Source organism: Rhinopithecus roxellana, chromosome 15, assembly GCF_007565055.1.
Source record: "Rhinopithecus roxellana isolate Shanxi Qingling chromosome 15, ASM756505v1, whole genome shotgun sequence".
NCBI classification, from domain to species: domain Eukaryota; kingdom Metazoa; phylum Chordata; class Mammalia; order Primates; family Cercopithecidae; genus Rhinopithecus; species Rhinopithecus roxellana.
In genome coordinates, this window is record NC_044563.1 from 21,065,538 (window position 1) to 21,086,387 (window position 20,850).

The 20,850-nt window shown below is 41.7% G+C and overlaps 1 protein-coding gene across 17 annotated transcripts in view; it reads right to left on the reverse strand.

Moving 5' to 3' along the window:
• Positions 1 to 3,566: 3,566 nt before the first annotated feature.
• CTNND1 (catenin delta 1) overlaps positions 3,567 to 20,850 on the reverse strand; it is a 57,385-nt gene continuing 40,101 nt past the window's right edge. For 5 of the 17 annotated variants that reach the window (XM_030917828.1, XM_030917831.1, XM_030917825.1 and 2 more), the window contains exons 6-17: positions 19,607 to 19,790; positions 18,651 to 18,768; positions 17,399 to 17,552; positions 16,414 to 16,482; positions 14,806 to 14,933; positions 14,553 to 14,703; positions 13,605 to 13,797; positions 12,534 to 12,648; positions 11,254 to 11,341; positions 8,384 to 8,446; positions 7,259 to 7,365; positions 6,463 to 6,846 (exon numbers count right to left, since the gene is read on the reverse strand). In XM_030917828.1, the coding sequence (XP_030773688.1) occupies positions 6,682 to 6,846; positions 7,259 to 7,365; positions 8,384 to 8,446; positions 11,254 to 11,341; positions 12,534 to 12,648; positions 13,605 to 13,797; positions 14,553 to 14,703; positions 14,806 to 14,933; positions 16,414 to 16,482; positions 17,399 to 17,552; positions 18,651 to 18,768; positions 19,607 to 19,790 (1,535 nt within the window). In that variant the 3' untranslated portion in view covers positions 6,463 to 6,681. The other 12 variants (XM_010382793.1, XM_010382799.2, XM_010382794.2 and 9 more) reach the window with 6 other exon arrangements.

Genomic DNA, 20,850 nt, shown 5'->3' on the forward strand with positions numbered 1-20,850 from the left:
TCCATAAATCACTTTAAATTCCCCAGTTAAGCTTTTTGGACCACACAGGTAGCCTAAGTTTGGACTGAAAGCCCATAGAAGGCCATTTGTGGTTATGAATTGTCAGGGCAGATACTCTATACCTTCCATGTGGCACTAAGGTTGAGACAAATGAGTTCCTTGCTGTACCCTTCTATGGAGTGTTTATTTCTTGTTCACCTTTACACTGAGGGTGTCTAGCTTTACAAGGGACCCTACTAGATTTCTCATTTCCTGTTGCCCATACTTTGTGTAATCACTAAAATAGAAGGTTATGGTCTGCTGAATTTGGCAAAAATTCTGAGGAAAAGCTGGCTTTGGCAGTTACTTCCTAGGATTCCAACTTTTGCTTCATTCTGAAGAGCTGCAGGCTCCTTACTTTCGTGCCTGCTCAGCAACATGTTTAAAAGTATTTTTTATAAATATATTTACCGAGTATCTTGGTTGCTTCAGCTGACTTTTCAGAATATCTAATCCAGCATACTGCCAAAAACAGAGCCCTGAATTAGTTCCAAATATGCACACCAACGCACTCCCCCTGCCCCGATTCTGCCAACAGCGTGAACTGTTTAAGACCAAAGCTAAGCCTGCCTTTAAGATGGAAGGAAAAAAAGAATTGAGGTGAGCTAGGCATGGTGGCTCACGCCTGTATCACTGCACTTTGGGAGGCTGAGGCAAGCAGACCACCTGAGATCGGGAGTTTGAGACCAACCTGACCAACAAGGAGAAACCCCGTCTCTACTACAAATACAAAATTAGCCAGGCATGGTGGCACATGCCTGTAATCCCAGCTACTCCAGAGGCTAAGGCAAAAGAATCGCTTGAACCTGGGAGGTGGAGGTTGCAGTGAGCCGAGATCGCGCCATGGCACTCCAGCCTGGGCAACAAGAGTGAAACTTCACCTCAAAAAAAAAAAAAAAAAAAAGAATTGAGGTGAAGATAAAAGTGCTGGAACATCACCACGGATATCTCATATTTCTTTTTCCTCAGGCACAAATGTCTTATGGCACTGTCCATTAGCACTAGAGATACTGGGGGAAAAGACAGCAGGGTAGTAATACTTTTGCGTCCTCAATAAAAATGGAATAACCTGTCCTTTTTCAACAATAAAGATAAGTTTATGGAGATAAGTATAGCACTTTTTCTCAGGTAAAAAAAATTTTTAAAGCTAGTTGCCACATGCTTATAGCTCCTACAATTATAACAAGTGTAAAGCTCTTCGTCCATTCATGGATAGCTATCCATGGTCATTTTACACTGCATAAAAGGATAAAAATATGTCAGGTTAAAATGATCAGACCAATCAATCTATCTTACCTCCTCCAACTTTCTCTTCATCCATGTCTGTCTCTAAATCCTGGACGGATCAGTTGAACTAATGCTTTAAGTGACACAGGAAACAGATGAGTCTTAAAGCTGTATGAAAAAAAAAATTGTTCCTAGCAATTATCTTGTTTCTTTTTTGAGCTTTCCTGAGGTAGCTCTCTCTGGAAGCTACCAGAGTGATTTAAGTTTCCAGATGTAGTCTCCTTGGCTTTAGCCAATGGGGCTACTTGTTCCCCAGTTGAGGTACCCTTTGTAGTTAGAAGTAACACTTAAGTCAAAGTCGGCAATTCCAGGGGATTCTCTGTGACCTAGAGGACCCGGTATTAAGGGCTAGCTTCCTGCCTCAGCAACCTGAGCATTACTTACATATGATTTTCAGGATGAGAATCTTCTCCTACCCAGATACCACACACCAACCTATCACCATTATCTCAAACTCTATTCAAAGTAATACATTCCTTTGACATAAAGTTTCCTCTATGAATGCTCTCTTAAAATGGTGATCACCACATCATATTGTCTACATTCACCATACTAGTATTACCGTCAGTGGAGTTGAAGCCAGTAATCCTGGGTTCCACTTTGAGGCTGTAACCTTAAGCAAGTCACTAGATCAGTCCCTTAAGTCACAGTTAACTGACCACACACATCAGAATATGGGCCAGGCGTGGTGGCTCACGCCTGTAATCCCAGCACTTTGGGAGGCCAAAGTGGGTGGATCACCAGAGGTCAGGAGTTCAAGACCAGCCTGGCCAACATGGTGAAACCCCGTCTCCACTAAAAATACAAATATTAGCTGGGCGTGGTGGTGGGCACCTGTAGTCCCAGCTAATCAAGAGGCCGAGGTAGGAGAATTACTTTAACCTGGGAGGCAGAGGTTGCACCAAGCTGAGATCGCGCCACTGCACTCCAGCCTGGGTGACAAGAGCGAAATTCCGTCCCCCCCCAAAAAAAGAGGATAACCTGGATGACCTACCATGATTTTAGATTCCTGAATCCCACCTACTGAATCGATTTTTGGAAATGGAACATGGGACTCTGCATTTTCAACAAGCATACAGGGAATTCTTATGTAAGTTGCTCAGGTCTATAGGGCTAGGTCTAGTCAATTCCATCTATGAAAATATTAAGAACCTTTGCTTCAGAAATAAAAATAGACAAAATGAGGAAAAAATGATATGGAAAGACTGGTCCTTAGTTCTTCCTGGGTGAGGTGTTTCCAGTTTGTAGCAAAGAATATTAGTTCAGCAAGAAAAACAAGTGGCTGGCCATGCGCAGTGGCTCATGCCTGTAATGCCAGCACTTTGGGAGGCCAAGACAGGTATATCACTTGAGGACAGGAGTTTAAGACCAGCCTGGCCAACATGGTGAAATCCTGCCTCTACTAAAAATACAAAATTAGCCAGGTGTGGTGGTACGCACCTGTAATCCCAGCTACTCAGGAGGCTGAGGCAGGAGAATCGCTTGAACCCAGGAGGCAGAGGTTGCAGTGAGCCGAGATTGCACCACTGCACTCCAACCTGGGTGACAGAGCAAGATTCTGTCTTTAAAAAAAAAAAGTGGCCAAGTGAAGTCCCAGCTTTGACCTCTGTCACAAAGTACATCAGTATCAAGAAACTTGTGAGATAGGGCCTTTACACAACATTCTGTGTAACATCTCACTGTATTTAGATACGGCACAGAGAGAAGTGTTTTTAAGATCATAGATCTTGTCTACGGCCATACCACCCTGAACGCACACGATCTCATCTCATCATAGATCTTAGCTATAGACGATTCTCATGGATTGCAATCTATGAGAAAAGATCCATCTGTTTCACTCTCTAAACCTAACCTTGACACAACACTTACCATATAGGAGATGCTTGGCAAATATTTATTGAATGAGATAAAACAAATGGACCAATCCAGGAGGAAGAGAGAAGAGTAGGGTTTGTATATCTAGCTCAATGCAGTGAATAAGAACATAACAGGGAAATAAAGTGTTGCTGACCAAGTAGCCAGGTTTTTCTATATAGACAAAAATCACCTCAAGCAGGGATATTAAAACTCTTTGGAAAGTAAACTCTAAATAGCTTTTTGGCTTTGTACTTCATCCTCTAGTCTAACACTACAATTGTTAGACACAAATCAAGCTTTAAAAGGTAGATTTCCTGGTCTCACTAGCCCATGAAAGTTTTCATACCCAAGTCCTAGTTCAATAAAACAAGACAGGACCATCATCAGGAGCAGCTATATAATTTTAATCTAAAGATTTGGGCATACAGAAAGCATTTCACATAAATTCTCTTTAGTCTTTAATTATATGACAGGACATAAAGACCTCAGAAAAATAAGTCTCTTCCCATAGATCTTAACCCTTGGTCTCTGCAGCAAAGACAGTTCCTAGGAATCCAGGTAATATGGTCTGTAAAATATTAATAAATAGGCCTGTCTACTGACTTCTGACTAAAGGACTGCATAAGCCTGAGAAGCAACATGATGGCCCAGTGGTCAGTACTTATATACATGGGCCTTTTGATCCTACATTTTCCTATTAGGTAGTTGGGATTGGTAGTTTCTCATCTTCTAGTCCTAAGTGTTATATTTAAGAGGGCTACATATTACAGTGGACCTTATTCAATGTTAGTTTTGTCAAATGTTGCAAAAGAATCCCAGTAATTAAAGTAAGTCACTAATTCTTTATGCTTCAGTTTCCTATCTCTTAAGTTAGCAATAAGCTCCCATGTTCAACTTCAGCCACATTCAATTTTTAAGAATCTTCAGAAGAAAAAAATGTTTCACATATAGTTAACAAGAATGTTGCTTAATAAGACTTGGGGCTGAGCTCAAAATAAATCTTGGTATAACCTCCTTCTGGTTGCTCTGGAAAGGACACTGATACATAAGGAAGTAACAAAGATGAAAAGCAGAGAAGAAATAACAGCTTGAAGTGAAGAAATGACACAGACCCCCCACATACACACTTTAAAAACTTTATTTATATAAAAAACTCATTTGTTTTTAAAAGCATTAACAAGACAGAAAGAAAAGAGAAAAGGTATGGAGCAGAACACAGGCCCCTTAGTAGTGTTCGGTGGGAAGGTGGGATTTTTGGTTCTCTGGAATTGAATGTTTAGTGTTTTTATAAACAAAAGAGGAAAAAAAGTTAAAGGTCCCCAAAAGCCCATGGCTGTTCTATTACCCACACCCCACCGAGAAAAAAGAGCACCAGGAACAGAGCAGAAGAGGACAAAAGAAATCAAGAGTGGAGCCGGGTCTGGATGGGGCAATTTCCCCTGTGCAGTATGCTCTTAGGGGTCACAGAGAGCAAAAGGCTCCTTTTTGCCAGAAAAGGTAGATGAAAGGGGGAAGAAATGGAAAGGGGGGAAAGGGTAAATGAGAAATTTTAATGCACGAGTAAAGGGGGTGGTGGGTTGTGCACTTTTCTCCTACCCCATAGCCTCAATATATAAGGGAAGGGGAAGAGAGGGATAAAGAACTCCAGTTGCATGGAACAGAGCTTTTAGATTAGATTAAGGGGAGTAGAAGGCAAATAAGGAAAAGGATTAAAAATAATAATAATAATCAACCCGCATAGCAGCTGATTTCTCTAGCCCAACCTGCTAATTAATATATGCTAAAGTGAGAGGAGGCAATACTGGAGGGAGGGGACAATTGGGGAGACCACTTCCCTGTAACTCCTTCAGAATGATGGTAAATTCTGGGCACCTAAGGAGTAAGAGTCACACCACTCACTTCCCTTACCAACCTTACTTTGAGATTCATCAGAATAGAATTTTGGCAAAATCCCACCCATATGCTGTTGAGCAAAAGCTTGCTATGACTGAAATCATGGCTATACCAATCCTCAGTGAAGAATCTGAGGTTCTCTAGGTCACTTCTCTTCTTTCTGCTATTTAGGGCCAATAGTAGGTAAGAAAGCAACAAAATATAATTTGCAAAATTATGAGAAATGAGACTGCAGAGGCAAAGAAAGGCACATGGAAGGGCAGGAGGAGATGCACCCCAGGCCAAAGGCACAAAGAAGAGGCAAAGCCAGGGGCAATCCCCACCTTGTAAGGGTAAAAGGGACAGGAGTTATGTACATCAAGTCCTTTAGTTTGCCAACCAATCCAGGGCAGAGGCAAGGGACAGGCCTATAAGGATAGGAAAAGGAGAAACAGGGGAGTGGGGAAGCCAGTTTCAGACTAATCGTTTCATGTACATTCCTACTAGCTCCTCCTAGAGGTCTTCTTCTTCCCAAAAACACATCTTTCTGCTCCTTCTCAACCGAAAGTCTTCCTTGACATTCTCCCCTTTCTATAGCCTCTTGGAAATGGCCAGGCCAACTCAGCAGACATATCACAGGGCGGGAGAAGTGGGTTAAGGACAGCCTCTGTTTAAGGGGCAGCAGCAATAGCCCAGGGTTGGCATGAGGCTTGCAGAAGAGATGGAGTCTGTAGGTTCTTGATGGTCCCTGCCTTGGAGATGAGGAGAGCAAGGTTTCTTAATCCCAGTTCTAGGAGACCTTCACTTACTCAAGGGTCCTTTGCCAGGTGGCATGTGCCAATGTTGCCGGCCTTCTTTGCTTCAAAAATAGCCATTAGGAATAAGGGAAGAGTTCACACTTTCCCCTCTCTAAAAGAAAATAAAAGTCCCTTCCCCACCAGGAAAAAAATCTTGATTAAGAATCATCAGTTTATCAGACTGCTGGACATTGCATATACAGCATGTAACTTCCAATTCTTCCCACGGCTTCCAGTGAAGATTGCTATTCTCTCCATCCCTCCCTCCACAAAAGGCCAAGAGTTCCAAGGAGAACTGGCAAAAAGAACTAATCTGCAGCAGTTTCTCAAAATATGCAAATAACTGAGTCAGGCTTCTTGGGAGAAAATGGAGGGAATGGGCGAGGGGGAAGCATTGAGACAATTAAACTTCACCGGAAGAAGTTGGGAGTTGATGGAAAGAAGGCAGCCACTTAGGGCTGTAAGGGCAGGAGGCAGCCTGGCAGTTGGCACAATAGTCCAGCGAAGAAAAAGGAAAATCATCAGTCAATTTCACCACCAAAAAATAAAAGTACATATAAGCCCAGATGGAATGGAGACAGTGGTGCTAAATCTTCTGCTGTGGAGAAAAAAGAAAAAGAGAGGATGTTAACAGGGTTGGGATTAAGGAGACCCCCACCCCCGCCCCGCCTCAAAAAAAGCTGAGCAAGTCTGGAGAAAGGAAAGCAGCACATAATGGAGAATCAGATTACCAGCTGCATGTCCCAGACTCTTAAGAGGTAATAATCACAAAAGCAGAACCCCTCGAGCCCCATGTGGCTGAGACTAGTTAGCCTCTGGCCTGATCAAATCAGCATGATTGACAAATTGATGGCACACAGGAGCCTCCTTCCTCAAGGACAATCTTGGGGGTGACTGAAGGACATACCATGGAGGGGTAAGACACTTGGCCCCCCTCATCATCCAAAACCAACACATCCAACTCTTCCTCCAGAGATTCCTGCCCCTCGTCCTGCTGTGAACACATGCAATTTGTTAGTATGAGTAGAGACAGGAACCTCATGTGTGTGCCAGACCTAGGGAAACTCTGAAAATTTGTAAACTCAAACAAAACAAGATATAATAGTAAGAGAAGGGCAAAACATTCATAAACAGGGAGGAAGAGGAAAAAGGTAATGTTTGAAAATAGATCAGTTAGTGTTAGTCATATCAGTAACACTTTTACAGACATGCTTCCCCCATTTTGACCACTGCAGAATAATGGCCCACGAAATCCCAACATGAGTCAAAACCCTTACTTTTTCCTAAAAACCCCTACCAGAAAAGGATGTGATCTTTCTCTGTACTTTTTTTTGTATTTCACAAAACACATAGGATTCAAAATAGAACTAGCCTTAGACAGATAGCAGTATATAAAAAGAATTTACCATCAAGGGTGTTGTTCCCTTCAATGGCTCCATGTCGCCTAGATCCCCCGATCGATCCAGTGTTCTATTGTGGTCTCCTCTCTCATTTGGTGTGGAATAGTTGTTATCTGGTTAAAAAAAAAAAAAATGTACGCAGAAATATGACATTCCCCTCTACTGTACAATGTAAATCAAGCAGATAGGTGTAATTAGGCACCACTGTTGGGAACTGAGCTTGCCAAATGCTCCAGAAAGGCATTGAAGTCTGATGGTCCCAACTTAAAGAACTTGAATCTGGCTGACCGCGGTGGCTCATGCCTGGGCGGACCACTTAAGGCCAGAAGTTCAAGATCAGCCTGGCCAACATGGCGAAACCCCATCTCTACTAAAAATATAAAAATTAGCCAGGTGTGATGGTGTACACCTGTAGTCCCAGCTACTTAGGAGGCTGAAATATGAGAATCACGCCACTGCACTCCAGCTGGGAGTGAAAAAGTGAGACTCTGTCTCAAAAACAGAACTTGAATCTTGAATCTAAGATGGAAGACAATATGTATAAAATACCCAGAATATGACATAATAAAGCTAAACAAGAGGTCTGTCTGAAAATGATATTGGAATTAAAAGAAAAGCGAGTGAAATATGCTGCAGTCATTAGAAAGGACCTGACAAGGGAGAACAGGACTTGAGTTAAACCTTTGGAGACAAAGAGAATTTGGAAAAGCAAAAGGGAAGGACATACCAGTAAGAGGTATTACATGAGCAGAACCAAACTACAGAGTGAAAAGACAGAATAGCAAGCAGAATAGTTAGGCAGAAACAGAATGTATCCATTCACTCCGGAGAAGGAGACTGGGGTAGGAATATAATGGGCTATAAGTTTAGGGACACAAACTTGAATGTGTAGTAATGGGAAAGGCATAGAAAGATTTCTGAAAACCTTTGAGCATGTAGGGATGTGAAAAAAGTAGACAGATCAGATTTTAATAAATTTCCTTACATACTTCAAAATGGAAATGATCAGCCAATGCTCTCCCAGGATAGGAAATGGTTAAGGGTGTTAGAAAAAACACTGTAGAGCTAGACAGCTCTCCTTACCCCAGTGAAATATTACTCCACATCCTTAGGCAGGAATTAATCACATACCTAGCGATTTTGTGTTTGATCCCATATTACTCATCTGAATTTCTTCCCGATCAGGCTTCTTATCTGTATGAAGTCAGAAAGTTACCCGTGTCAAAATCAATTCTTCAAAATCTGTACATATCATGAAAATTGCTCTCTGGTCCTCCTTTCTTCCCTTCATTCACACTTCTGCTTAGCACCAACTATGTGCACCACAACGCCTGGATAATTTTTAAGTTTTTTGTAGAGATGAGGTCTCACTGCATTGCTCAGGCTGGTCTCAAACTCCTGGGCTCAAGCGATCCTTGCACCTCAGTCTCCCAAAGTACTGGGATTACAGGTGTGAGCCATCACACCTGGCCCTTACAGACTCTTAAATCAAAAAACAATTCCATCTAAACTAGCAGTTTTCAAATTATTTGGTCTCAAGGTCCTTTTATAGTATTAAGAATTATGAGGATCTAAAGAACCTTCATTGGTGTGAGTTATATGTATTAATTGTTACCGTACTGAGAAGTTTAAAGTACCTATTTCACTTAAGTAAACTTATTACATGTTACCATAAACAATCTTCAATAAAATCCTTTACATTTTTGCACATCTCTTTGAAGTTTAGCTTAGATTCTCATATCTGCTTCTGCATTGAATCTGTTGTGATATGTTATTATAGTTAACGTATATCAAGAAAATCCAGCCTCACACAGATAAAAAGTTGGAAAAGAGAGGATGATTTTAATAGTCTTTTCAGATAATTGTGGTTATTATTCTTTAATAGTATATTAATTAATAGTAGTTTCTTAAAGGTTGATCGTAATGTGGAATCTATAACAATCTCTTCATACTGTTTAAAATCCATGGGTCCGTCTTGCACTTTTAATGGATCAATTACCTATGTGCAATTTTGACATATGCATTTGTCACTTGCAAAATACTGCTTCAAGTTATCCAGATGTTCAAAATGCTAACACATAGCATTATACAATATTTTGAAATCACATTTGTTAATATCACTGTTTATTTCATTAGAAATGTCGCTTTTTTTATTTTATTGATGTATTTTTTGAGACAGGGTCTTGCTCTGTTGCCTAGGCTGGAATACAGTGGCACAATCACGGCTCACTGCAGCCTTGACCACCTGGACTCAAGTGATCCCCCTGCCTCAGCCTCCCAAGTAACTGGGACTACAGGAATGTGCCACCATGCCTGGCTAATTTTTTTGTACAGACATGGTCTCATTACGTTGCTCAGGCTGGTCTCAAATTCCTGGGCTCAAATGATCCTCCTGCCTCAGTCTCCCAAAGTACTTAAATTATAAGCATGAGACACTGCACTCAGCCTAGAAAAGTCTTTTCAGTATTGGGAAGTTACCAGGCTCACAGTAGCAAATAAAAGTTTTTCAAAACTACAATTTCCACTTGAAAGCTCAGGCAGCAAACACTGTGTTCTTGTCCTCAAAGCAACAAGCTTATCGCATTCATTTTTTGAGGAAATGTCTGCCAAATGCGCGCATCTGAATAATCCCTTTGTCTACCAGACATTGTTTTCCAAGTAAAAATGGTGTTCCATTAAACAAAGTGGCTAGTGTGACTGGGTGCAGGATGTAATCCCAACACTTGACCAAGGCAGGAGGATCACTTGACACCAGGAGTTTAGGACCAGCCTGGATAACATAGAGAGACCCCATCTCAAAATAAATAAACAAACAAACAATTAAAAAGTGGCCAGTCTAACTAGTAACTGAAACAATAACATAAGTACATTTCCTTAAGACAACCATCATGCTTTAATATGCTATTTCATCAGTACAGAATATTAAAAAGATGTATACTCAAGGGTAGAAAAATAATAAAAGTGATTTTTATTTTCTTATGAGATGGAGTCTCTACTCTGTCGCCCTGGCTGGAGTGCAATGGTGCGATCTTGGCTCACTGCAACCTCCGCCTCCTGGGTTCAAGTGATTCTCCTGCCTCAGCCTCCTGAGTAGCTGGGATTATAGGGGTCCACCACCACACCTGGCTAATTTTTGTATTTTTAGTAGAGATGGGGTTTCACCGTGTTGGCCAGGCTGATCTTAAACTTCTGACCTCAGGTGATCCGCCCTCCTCAGCCTCCCAAAGTGCTAGGATTACAGGCATGAGCTACCACACCTGGCCTGATTTTTTTTCTTCTCCAATTAAGTGAAAATGGCTCTCTGCTTTTACCTATGTGAGTGGCAATGAAGACTACAATGACTCATTCAGCTTTATGTCACTGCTAAGTCACCAGAAGCATCACTACTTTCTGTGCCATAAGTACAAATGGTAACAGTCTTGGGACTCTCAGACCACACTTTAAGAACCAATAATCAAGGAAAAAGCCAGGTGTGATTAAGATAATAATGGTCACAATATACACTTCATGTGAAAAAGAAAAAAATCACAAAACAAAATATATAATTCATCTCAGAGGAAAAATGTGTTTGCTCACATGGTAAAAATGTTTAAAAAGATACAAGTGGTTTTCTCTGGATAATAGAAACAAGTGATTTTTTGTTATTTTTCTGATTGTTTATATTTTGTAATTTTAAAATAGTAACTATCTATTATAATATTTGGTATTAAATGGAAATTTAAAAGGAGAAAAAATAGAGAAAACAGACTAGAGTTCACTTTACAGTGTTTTAAGTTCACAAGCAATGATAAGGGAATCACACTCAGGTTAATTACCTGTTTTGTTTTAATTTCTAATGCTTAGACCTACCCATTTCTGCATTAGGATCCTGGAGTGGAGAATTATTCCCCTCCCCCAAAAGACTACCTAATTCAGAAATAATATATATCCTATTTGTTAGTAAGCCACCTAGAACAGCAAGAGTGGCTAAAAGGAGAGGGTGTGCCTTCTGGATACTGCACCTGATTTTTGGTTCCGGTCAATGAGAGGGAGAGTACTATCATCGTATGAATGACTGCTCTGGCTTCGGGAAGCATTGTTTAGATTCACCTAGAGGCAAACACAAATGCAATAATATCACAGAATACTGAATTCACCCATATCTTATGCTCTAATGGGCATAAACCTCTAGGTTCCTATTCCCAAATAGAATTACGAAAAACCAACTCATAAGAGTTGAATAAATAACCTAGATAGTGAAACAAACTAGGATATTATGGCTTCTATTTGTGTTCCAGAACAGGAGATTACAAAGGATCCAAATGTTGATACTATCAGAAGAAAATACAGTTTCAGAGAATAGTAAAAATTCCCTCAAAGGGCTATGGTAGATTTGGGCAAAAGTCAAAAAGGCCATCATCCTTCATTATCACCTGCACCTAAAGTATGTTATGACATAGAGGGATGCCTGAGCTGTGTCGGCAACAAATGAATTGTAGACACACATCATCCTTTTGAGGAGTAAACCAAATGTTTTTCTTTCTTTTTTTTTTTTTTTGAGACAGGGTTTAGCTATATTGCCCAGGCTGGAGTGCAGCAGTGTGATTTCGGCTCACTGCAACCTCCACCTCCTGAGCTCAAGCGATCCTCCCACCTCAGCCTCCTGAGTTGCTGGGACTACTGGCAAATGACACAACTGGCTACTTCTTTTATTTCTATTTTTGGTAGAGATGGGTTTTACCATGTTGCCCAGCCTGGTCTCACACCCCTAGGCTCAAGCAATCCACCTGCCTCAGCCTCCCAAAGTGTTCAAATACAGGTTTGAGCCAACACGCCTGGCCAAATAATTCCTAATTAAGAAATATGGGTCAAAAATAGATTTAACATGAGGCCGGGTGCAATGGCTCACGCCTGTAATCCTAGCACTTCGGGAGGCCGAGGCAGGCGGATTGCCTAAGCTCAGAGTTCAAGATTAGCCTGGCCAACATGATGAAACCTCATCTCTACTAAAAATACAAAAAATCATCTGGGCATGGTGGTGTGCACCTGTAGTCCCAGCTACTGGAGAGGCTGATGCTCAAAAATCACTTGAACCCGGGAGGTGGAGGTTGCAGTGAGCCAAGACTGCACCACTTCACTCCAGCCTGGGCGACTGAGTGAGATTCTGTCTCCAAAAAAGAAAAAAAAAAAATAGATTTAACATGATGGTGAAATGGAAGAAACCAAAGACAACAGAAGCATTATCCTGGGACCAAGAAAAAAAAAAAAAAAGTAAAAGTCTTGGTCTCAAAAGTTACTATACCTGAAAGTCTGATTTCTTCCATCCTTCTTTCTCCAGTGGCTTCCGCAGTTCCTTATATCCCCAGATTGTTTGTAATACAAGTGCTGCTGCTCGAACTTCTTTTTCTGAGCGGTTCCTTTGGAGGAAAGTAACACCATATGGAATTTGGATATAAGACCAGGAAAAAAGCTTAGACCCTATATCCTCTAATAACATAAGAATATAAAATGCCAGGGGTAGGGCATGGTGGCTTATGCCTGTAATCCCAGCACTTTGGGAGGCCAAGGCAGGTGGATCACCTGAGGTTAGGAGATGGAGACCATCCTGGATAACACGGTGAAACCCCATCTCCACAAAAATACAAAAGAGTAGCTGGGCATAGTGGCACACACCTGTAGTCCCAGCTACTCAGGAGGCTGAGCCTGGAGAATCACTTGAACCCGGGAGGTGGAGGTTGCAGTGAGCTGAGATTGCACCACTGCACTCCAGCCTGGGTGACAGAGTAAGACTCTGTCTCAAACAAACAAACAAACAAGAATATAAATGCCAAAATGGGTTAAATCAAATTTTTACCAAATCCTGTATTCTATCCCAAATAGTGACACAAAAAAAGTCTGACATATGAGCCTATTATCAATTTATGGATCAACATCAAGACAGATAATAGAGCAATAGGTCTTCACATTTTACATGTAAATAAGGGGAAATTTCCTTTTTTTTTTTTTTTGAGATGAAGTGTCGCTTTGTCGCCCAGGCTGGAGTGCAGTGGCGCGGTCTTGGCTCACTGCAAGCTCCGCCTCCCGAGTTCACACCATTCTCCTGCCTCAGCCTCCCGAGTAGCTGGGACTACAAGCGCCTGCCACTACACCTGGCTAATTTTTTCTATTTTTAGTAGAGACAGGGTTTCATCATGTTAGCCAGGATGGTCTCGATCTCCTGACCTCGTGATCTGCCCGCCTTGGCCTCCCAAAGTGCTGGGATTACAGGCATGAGACACCACGCCCGGCTTCCTTTTTCTTAGTAACCAAAAGAAGGAAACAACTCCCCACTCACTCAAATTCTTCTGATTGTAATTTTAGGTGGTACGCTCACCCTGATTTGTTGATCAACACCAGCTTCTCAATACCCTGTGTCTCTCGAAGCTTTTTGGCAGCCTCCAAGTTCTCAGCGATAACCTCATTGATAGTGTTCAAAATAGAGACCACAGTGTCCTCAGAGAAATTCCAAGAGGAGTTCTGCTGTCCTCCTGGCAGATTCTTTACCAAGTTAGGAATAGCATGTTTACCTAGTCAGAAAGAATGTATGCAGGGAGAAAAGATCAAGTCAGGTCATGAAGAGCCTTACATTATAATTAATTGCATTAATCATATCAAGTGTAGGTGCCATCCATAAGAATCAACTTCATTATCCTATAAGATTATCATCTCAAAAGGGCTAAGGACCTGAAATAGCCATGAATTTACTGTCCTACCTATTCCTTTATTTCTTTTCTACTTCAACCACATTGAAAGTGTACATACTGTATATTAGATAAGCTACACAGTACCTGAAAAGATAAAGTACCTTTCAGATACTCTAATGAAAATATCTTGAATATTATAATAATTTGATAGAAGAGTTATTATGAATTTAAAATATAAATAAACAACTGGGCTCCGCTACTAACTAGCTACATTAACTCTGGGCAATTTACTTAACTTCCATGAGTTAAGTAATTTCCTTATCCTATAAAAAAAATGGATCTTTGTAAAGTGGTGAGGATTAAATGAAAACACAGAAGCGTTTAACAATACCTAGTAACAAAGTAAGTGCTCAATAAATAATAGCAATTATTATTCTATTTTTGAAGAGTCGTCATTTGTTTTCTTTCCAAGAACCATTAAATTAAAACCCTTACCAACTCTCACATTCAGGAACTATGAAGTGGGGGAGGGTCCTTCCCTTCAGTCATTTCAATAAATTCAATAAATTATTAGGCACCTGCTGGACTACAAACACTGTACTAAATTTTGAGGTAATAGTTAGCATTCAACTCCTCACCAATTAATTCTTTGTTGCGAGCATCCACAGCCAGGTTTCTCAGTGCTCCAGACGCAGCTTTCACCACCCGTTCATGTTCATTAGTCAGGAGGTCAGCTATGGCAGAAAGAGCCTTCTCTTGACGCAGAGCAGAGCGGATGTATCGACCATACTAGAATAGCACATAGAAAGGGGTAGAACAAATTACAAATGGCAGCAAACTAGTTATCTAAGTTTTCCCATCTCCAAATCCATTTTCTAAAAGGTACTTTACCGTCCAGCGCCCAGCACACAAGTTCTGGATAGCTCCAGCTGAGGCTTCTAAGATGGCAGGAGTCTTGCTCTCCTTAAGAAGTGAGATGTATATTCGAACCACCTCTGGCTGAAATAAGAGCTCATAGCCTGCACAATAGAGAAAAAGAAGGCAGAAGGTGCTAATCGGTACCAATAAACCAGGCTCTAGCTGGCTGGAGTCCAGCCTTAATACTCCTGGTTGATGGATTTATGCTTCTATACCATCAGGTTCCCTAAACTTTCTCACACTCTCTACAGCAAATTTAGAGGCCAAATTCCATGTCTTAAGAATAATAAGGCCGGGCGCGGTGGCTCAACACCTGTAATCCCAGCACTTTGGGAGGCCGAGGCGGGCAGATCACGAGGTCAGGAGATTGAGACCATCCTAGCTAACATGGTGAAAGCCCGTCTCTACTAAAAATACAAAAAATTAGCTGGGCGTGATGGTGGGCGCCTGCAGTCCCAGCTACTCGGGAGGCTAAGGGCAGGAGAATGGGGTGAACCTGGGAGGCAGAGCTTGCAGTGAGCCAAGTTCACGCCACTGCACTCCAGCCTGGGCGACAGAGTGAGACTCCGTCTCAAAAAAAAAAAAAAAAAAAAAAAGACTAAAGAATCCATGGTAAGAGTGGAACAAATATCAACTCATTATACTCAACTCCTCTCTTTCCTTCCTTCTTGCCTCCTCTCCCATAGCTTTGCCTTTGGTTCTACCATGAGCGCTCAGGGGCTCCATTTAGCTCATTGACAGCACTCAAGGTTAAAAATTCCTCATCTCAAATCAATTATTTCTAACTTAACCCAGTCATTCTTCCCATCTTTGCAATTACTACAATGGTCCATTACAGATTAAACGTTTACAATTTTTATATCCATGGAGAGCTGTGAACTTTGGACTCACTGTATTGATGAATATAAAGATCCAAATTTCTTATAGTAAGGTGTAAAAATTATCTCTTTTTTTCTTTTTGAGACGGAGTCTCTATCTGTCGCCCACGCTGGAGTGCAGTGGCGCAATCTCAACTCACTGCAACCTCCGCCTCCCGGGTTCAAGCGATTCTCCTGCCTCAGCCTCCAGAGTAGCTGGGATTACAGGCACCCGCCACCATGCCCAGCTAATTTTTGCATTTTTAGTAGAGACAGGGTTTCACCATGTTGGCCAGGCTGGGCTCAAACACCTGACCTCAGGTGACCTGCCCGCCTCAGCCTCACAAAGTGCTGGCATTACAGTCATGAGCCACCGCGCCCAGCCTAAAAAGTATCTTTCTTAGTAAAGGAGCTTCTTTTAAAAGTGAGGTTTAAGTCTCAGGCACTGTAGTGGTCGTTTATGGTTCCCAAATTTCTGCTCTAGACCACCATCAGGACCTTATTCTATCCTCAAGTAACCTGAATAACTGCCTTAACAAGCAGTCCTTTGTAAGTTACTGCTGTAATACCATACAGCTTCCCAATCCTTTCACAATCATTTCAATCTGTAAGTTGGAAAAGAGAGGACAATAAACATATTGCATAAAGTCTGCTGTTAGATTACCAAACATCTTATCTTTGTACTATGTTTATGAGACCTCTGGAGACTGAGAAGATAACTTACCCCGAGCTGGACTCGTTCTTTTAGGGAAATCCACTGTGTCATTTGCTGGATCCTCTATGGGTTTTTTCCCTATAAAAATGAAAAAGGGCAGGAAAAGGGGTAAGTCAGTTTAAAACAGAAAAGATTCCACCTGGCACATTTTTCATTCTTCGGTCAGAACCTTTTGATCACAGATGCACCACGAGGGGCAAAGGGCGGGTGGGGGCAACTTGTTCCAGCAGGGGACTATTCAGAAACAAGGATAGAAAACAGGCAGCAGATAGGTAAGATGAGGATGACCATTGTTGATGCTATTGTCCTGAGCTCTGATAACGGGAACTGCTGTCCAGAAACAGCATGCCATGAGCTATTAGCTCCAAAGAGCTAAACCTGTTTCAGTGTCTTCCTCAACTGAACTTTCCTACATGCATAGACAGGGAAGGGTTAGGCAAGGACATACTAGGTAAGTTAAAACCAAAACATGCAAATTAGAAGTAGAATAGCACCTTAAAAGACTCCACTCACCTCTGGAGAACCACTCATCTTCCAGTGCATCACCCAAGGCAGAAAGCAGAGAAGAGAAAAGAAATAAGAAAAATGCAGGAGAAAGATGTCAGCAGAATCATGGGCAAATAAGCAGGGAAGCACAGAGAAGAAAAGAAAAACACAGAAAATGCAAAGGACGTATGGGGAAGAAGGTCCCAGATTAGTTGAGTTCTCATTTTCCACTGCCGCACTCATTGATACCACCACCACCACCCCACCACCATCACCACCAACACACCACCACCACCACCACCACCATCACCACCAACACACCACCACCACCACCCCACCACCAAACCTTGAATGAAGCACACAACACAGGAGAAGCAGCAAAGCAAAAAGACATCTGTAACCAGGCAGACTCCCATACTGCTTGCCAAGTATTTTGTACCTTAAGCTAAAGTGTTCCTTCCTTTCCCTGTCCCACATTAAAGAGTAAGAAACAGGAACCAAGACTCACCTTTGCCCTTCTTGGCCCCAAAGCAACTGGCAGCATGTGGCCCAGTATTGTTGGCAACATTGGGAGCTGCCTCTTGGTAACGCTCTGCCTGTGGGATCTCCCGGTGAACTTGATATGATAAGTTCCGAAGGAGGCAAACACAGTTCTCTACAAGCTTAGGTACACAAGATAAAAGGGCCAATGAGAAAAAAGAATGTCTATTGTGATTTCTCCACAAGTACAGGTTTCCATGACTCAGGTATTAAAATGTTGATATTCAAATGCATAACCCAATCCATAACTTCTCAGGATGCCTCTTAAGCGCTCCAGGCTTCTTGAAATCCCTGTAGCCTCAGGCTAATGGAAGGCCCAACTATGGACTAATTGGCTTCTGCCACTACTTGGTGTGTGACTGAAACTTGGATCATCATTCTTACTACTTAGACAATGTACAATTTTGGAAGACAGCTAAGCAGCTTTAAAATATATAGGTGACAGATTTTTAAAAAAAGAAAAAAAAAGCCGGGCACAGTGGCTCACACCTATAATCCCAGCACTTTGGGAGGCTGAGGCAGGTGGATCACCTGAGGTTGGGAGTTCAAAACCAGCCTGGCCAACATGGTGAAACCCTGTCTCTACTAAAATACAAAACTTAGCTGGGCATGGTGGCAGGTGCCTATAATCCCAGCTACTCGGCTGAAGCAGGAGAATCGCTTGAACCCAGGAAGGAGAGGTTGCAGTGAGCCAAGATCATGCCACTGTACTCCAGCCTGTGCGACAGAGCCAGACTCCATCTCAAAAAAACAAACAAAACACATGTTTTCTTTCAAGTTGAATGCCCACTTTAAGGAGTAGGGGCTTGGCTGGGCACAGTGGCTAATGCCTGTAATCCCAACACTTTGGGAGGCTGAAGTGGATGGATCACGTGAGGTCAAGAGTTTGAGACCAGCCTGGCCAACATGGTGAAATGTACTAAAAATACAAAAATTAGCAGCGCGTGGTGGTGGGTGCCTATAATCCCATCTACTTGGGAGGCTGAGGCACGAGAATCACTTGAACCCAGGAAGCGGAGGTTGCAGTGAGCTGAGATCACATCACTGTACCCCAGCCTGGGCAACAGAGTAAGACTCTGTCTCAAAAACAAGGGGTAGGGGCCAGTAAAAATAGTTAACATTACTTGAAAGCCTGAGATAATAGGTCTCTGACCTACAGATACTTCATAGTTGTGGTGAATGGAATTCACTCGGTCATTAAAGGTAAGACAAGCACTTACCTTGCTGTCTGAATCCTTCTGCCCAATCTCAGCCTGAACAATGAAAATGAGGGCATCAACTAAACCATCACATTCCCGAAGTTTCCGGCGAGCTTCACTCCTCTCTGAGCTTACATTCCTGAGGGGAAACCAGAAGCTTCAAGATGACTCAAATCCACCTCCCTTAAATATCCCTCAACACCTACAAGATTCCTGAATATTTTTTTCTACTCACTATAATAGTGAATACCTATCATAAGCAAGGTACTGCAGTTCAGAGAAAGTTGATTAACAGTCCCCGCCTTCTGAATGTTTATATCACTGTGGGGTAGGGGTTAATGATACATACCAGATGCAGTAATTCAAGATGGAATATACACTTCTTGTATGGAAGTATAATACATATGTAGAACAGAGCACAGAGGTGTATTCCAAAGAGAGAAAGATTATAGAGCAGCATGTATAGGATATAAAAATAATTCAGGAAAACTTTAATAAAATAAAGGCACTTGAGTTTAACCACAAAAAGATAAATAAGAAGAGAAAGGCATTCACGGAAAGAACAGACCTTCCTCACCCATGCCCTAACCTCCTAGTGCTCTGTACCCCTTTTGCTGCATTTTTCACAGCCTGACTTGAAATACAGATAACTAGGGCAAGGACATAGACAAGTCCAGGACTAGACCACCTTACATGTGGTAGATGCTGAACAAAAGCTTACCAAAGCAGATGAACAAAGTCAAAGAGGCATAAAAGTGAAGAGGATGTGTGGGGAACAGCAAGAAAACTGATACAGGTACATGTGGTATACGTAAGAGAATAGCAACAAAGGTAGAAAGACAGGTTGGAGTTACAGTATGCAATACAGATAGGAATGGAGGCTAAAGAATAGGCTAAAGAATTTTAATTGTTTTTTAAGGAAATTTAAGTCAGTCCTCAAAAATTCACCTTCATATTCTCAAAGCCCCTATCGTTACCTAAGGCAGCCAGCTGTGTTGGTGAGCACCGATTCCCACTCAATATGGCGTGGCTTACAGTCTTCATTAGGTTCCCGCTCCCAACCAGAATGAGGAATGATCACTTCATCTGTCAAGGCATGCAGTGCATGGTCCACAATCTCCATTTTGATGGAGTCATGGGATGAAAGATTCCACAGGGTTCCTGGAAGAGACAACTCATCAGATGGCTCTTGAGCATTCAAGACAACATGTCTGAAGAACATCAAAGAGAATCCCCTATTATATCATTTCTCAGTCTTCCCCAGTGACCAAATACCTTGTAGTAATATTCAAGTTTTGTTTGCGAACCTCAGCAAGAAACATGTTCTACATTACAGCTCATAATAAACATACAGATCATGAAATAAGGTTTTGTAAAGCAATATTTAACGATAAACAATGCTCTCTGATCTATCTATACCAGAGTTTTTCAACCTCAGCACCACTGACATTTTGAGCCAGATAATTCTTTGCTATGAGGAGCTGTCTTGTCTATTGCTGGATGTTTAGCAGTATACCTAGCCTTTACTCACCAGATGCCAGTAGCACTCCCTCTCTCCTGTTCTAAGTTATAACAACCAAAAATATCTCCAACACTACAAATGTCCGAATGTCCTCAGGGCAGGGCAGGCAAAATGGCCCACAACTGAGAAGCAATGGTCTATATTACTTTTTCTTTATTCCTTTCCCTTGGAATGCTGATTATGCTCCACAAAATTGTGTTTTATTCACTAATGGATCACACAAATAGATCACAACCCACAATCTGAAAAACTACTGTTCTAAATAAAGCAAGGACCACAGGCTTAAATGTCTATATGGGCCAAGCAGGTGAGTCAAGAGAGGAAGATATTTAAAAGAAATTACAAGCATGTGAAAAAATAGCAGTTGACAGCTCCATGTTTGGGAAACAACATCCTAAACGGCTGTAGTTGGTCAGATAATAGAATGTGTTGGAGATTAGTGTAAATTAGAGAACACATGCTCCAATCAGTTCAGACCAAATACTGCTAGGAAAGAAAAGAGATCCATTGTTAACAACTTTTCCACATTTTTAATAGAAGCCAAGAATCTGGAATTTTAAGTGAAATCTTCTGAATTTTAAACATCAGCAACCAGTTCTTTAAAATTTCAAAAATGCTGTGTGATCCAAACAAATCTGTGAGATGGATTTGACCCAAGGCCACCAGTTCACAACCTTCCATCAAAAGTAAAAGGTCTGG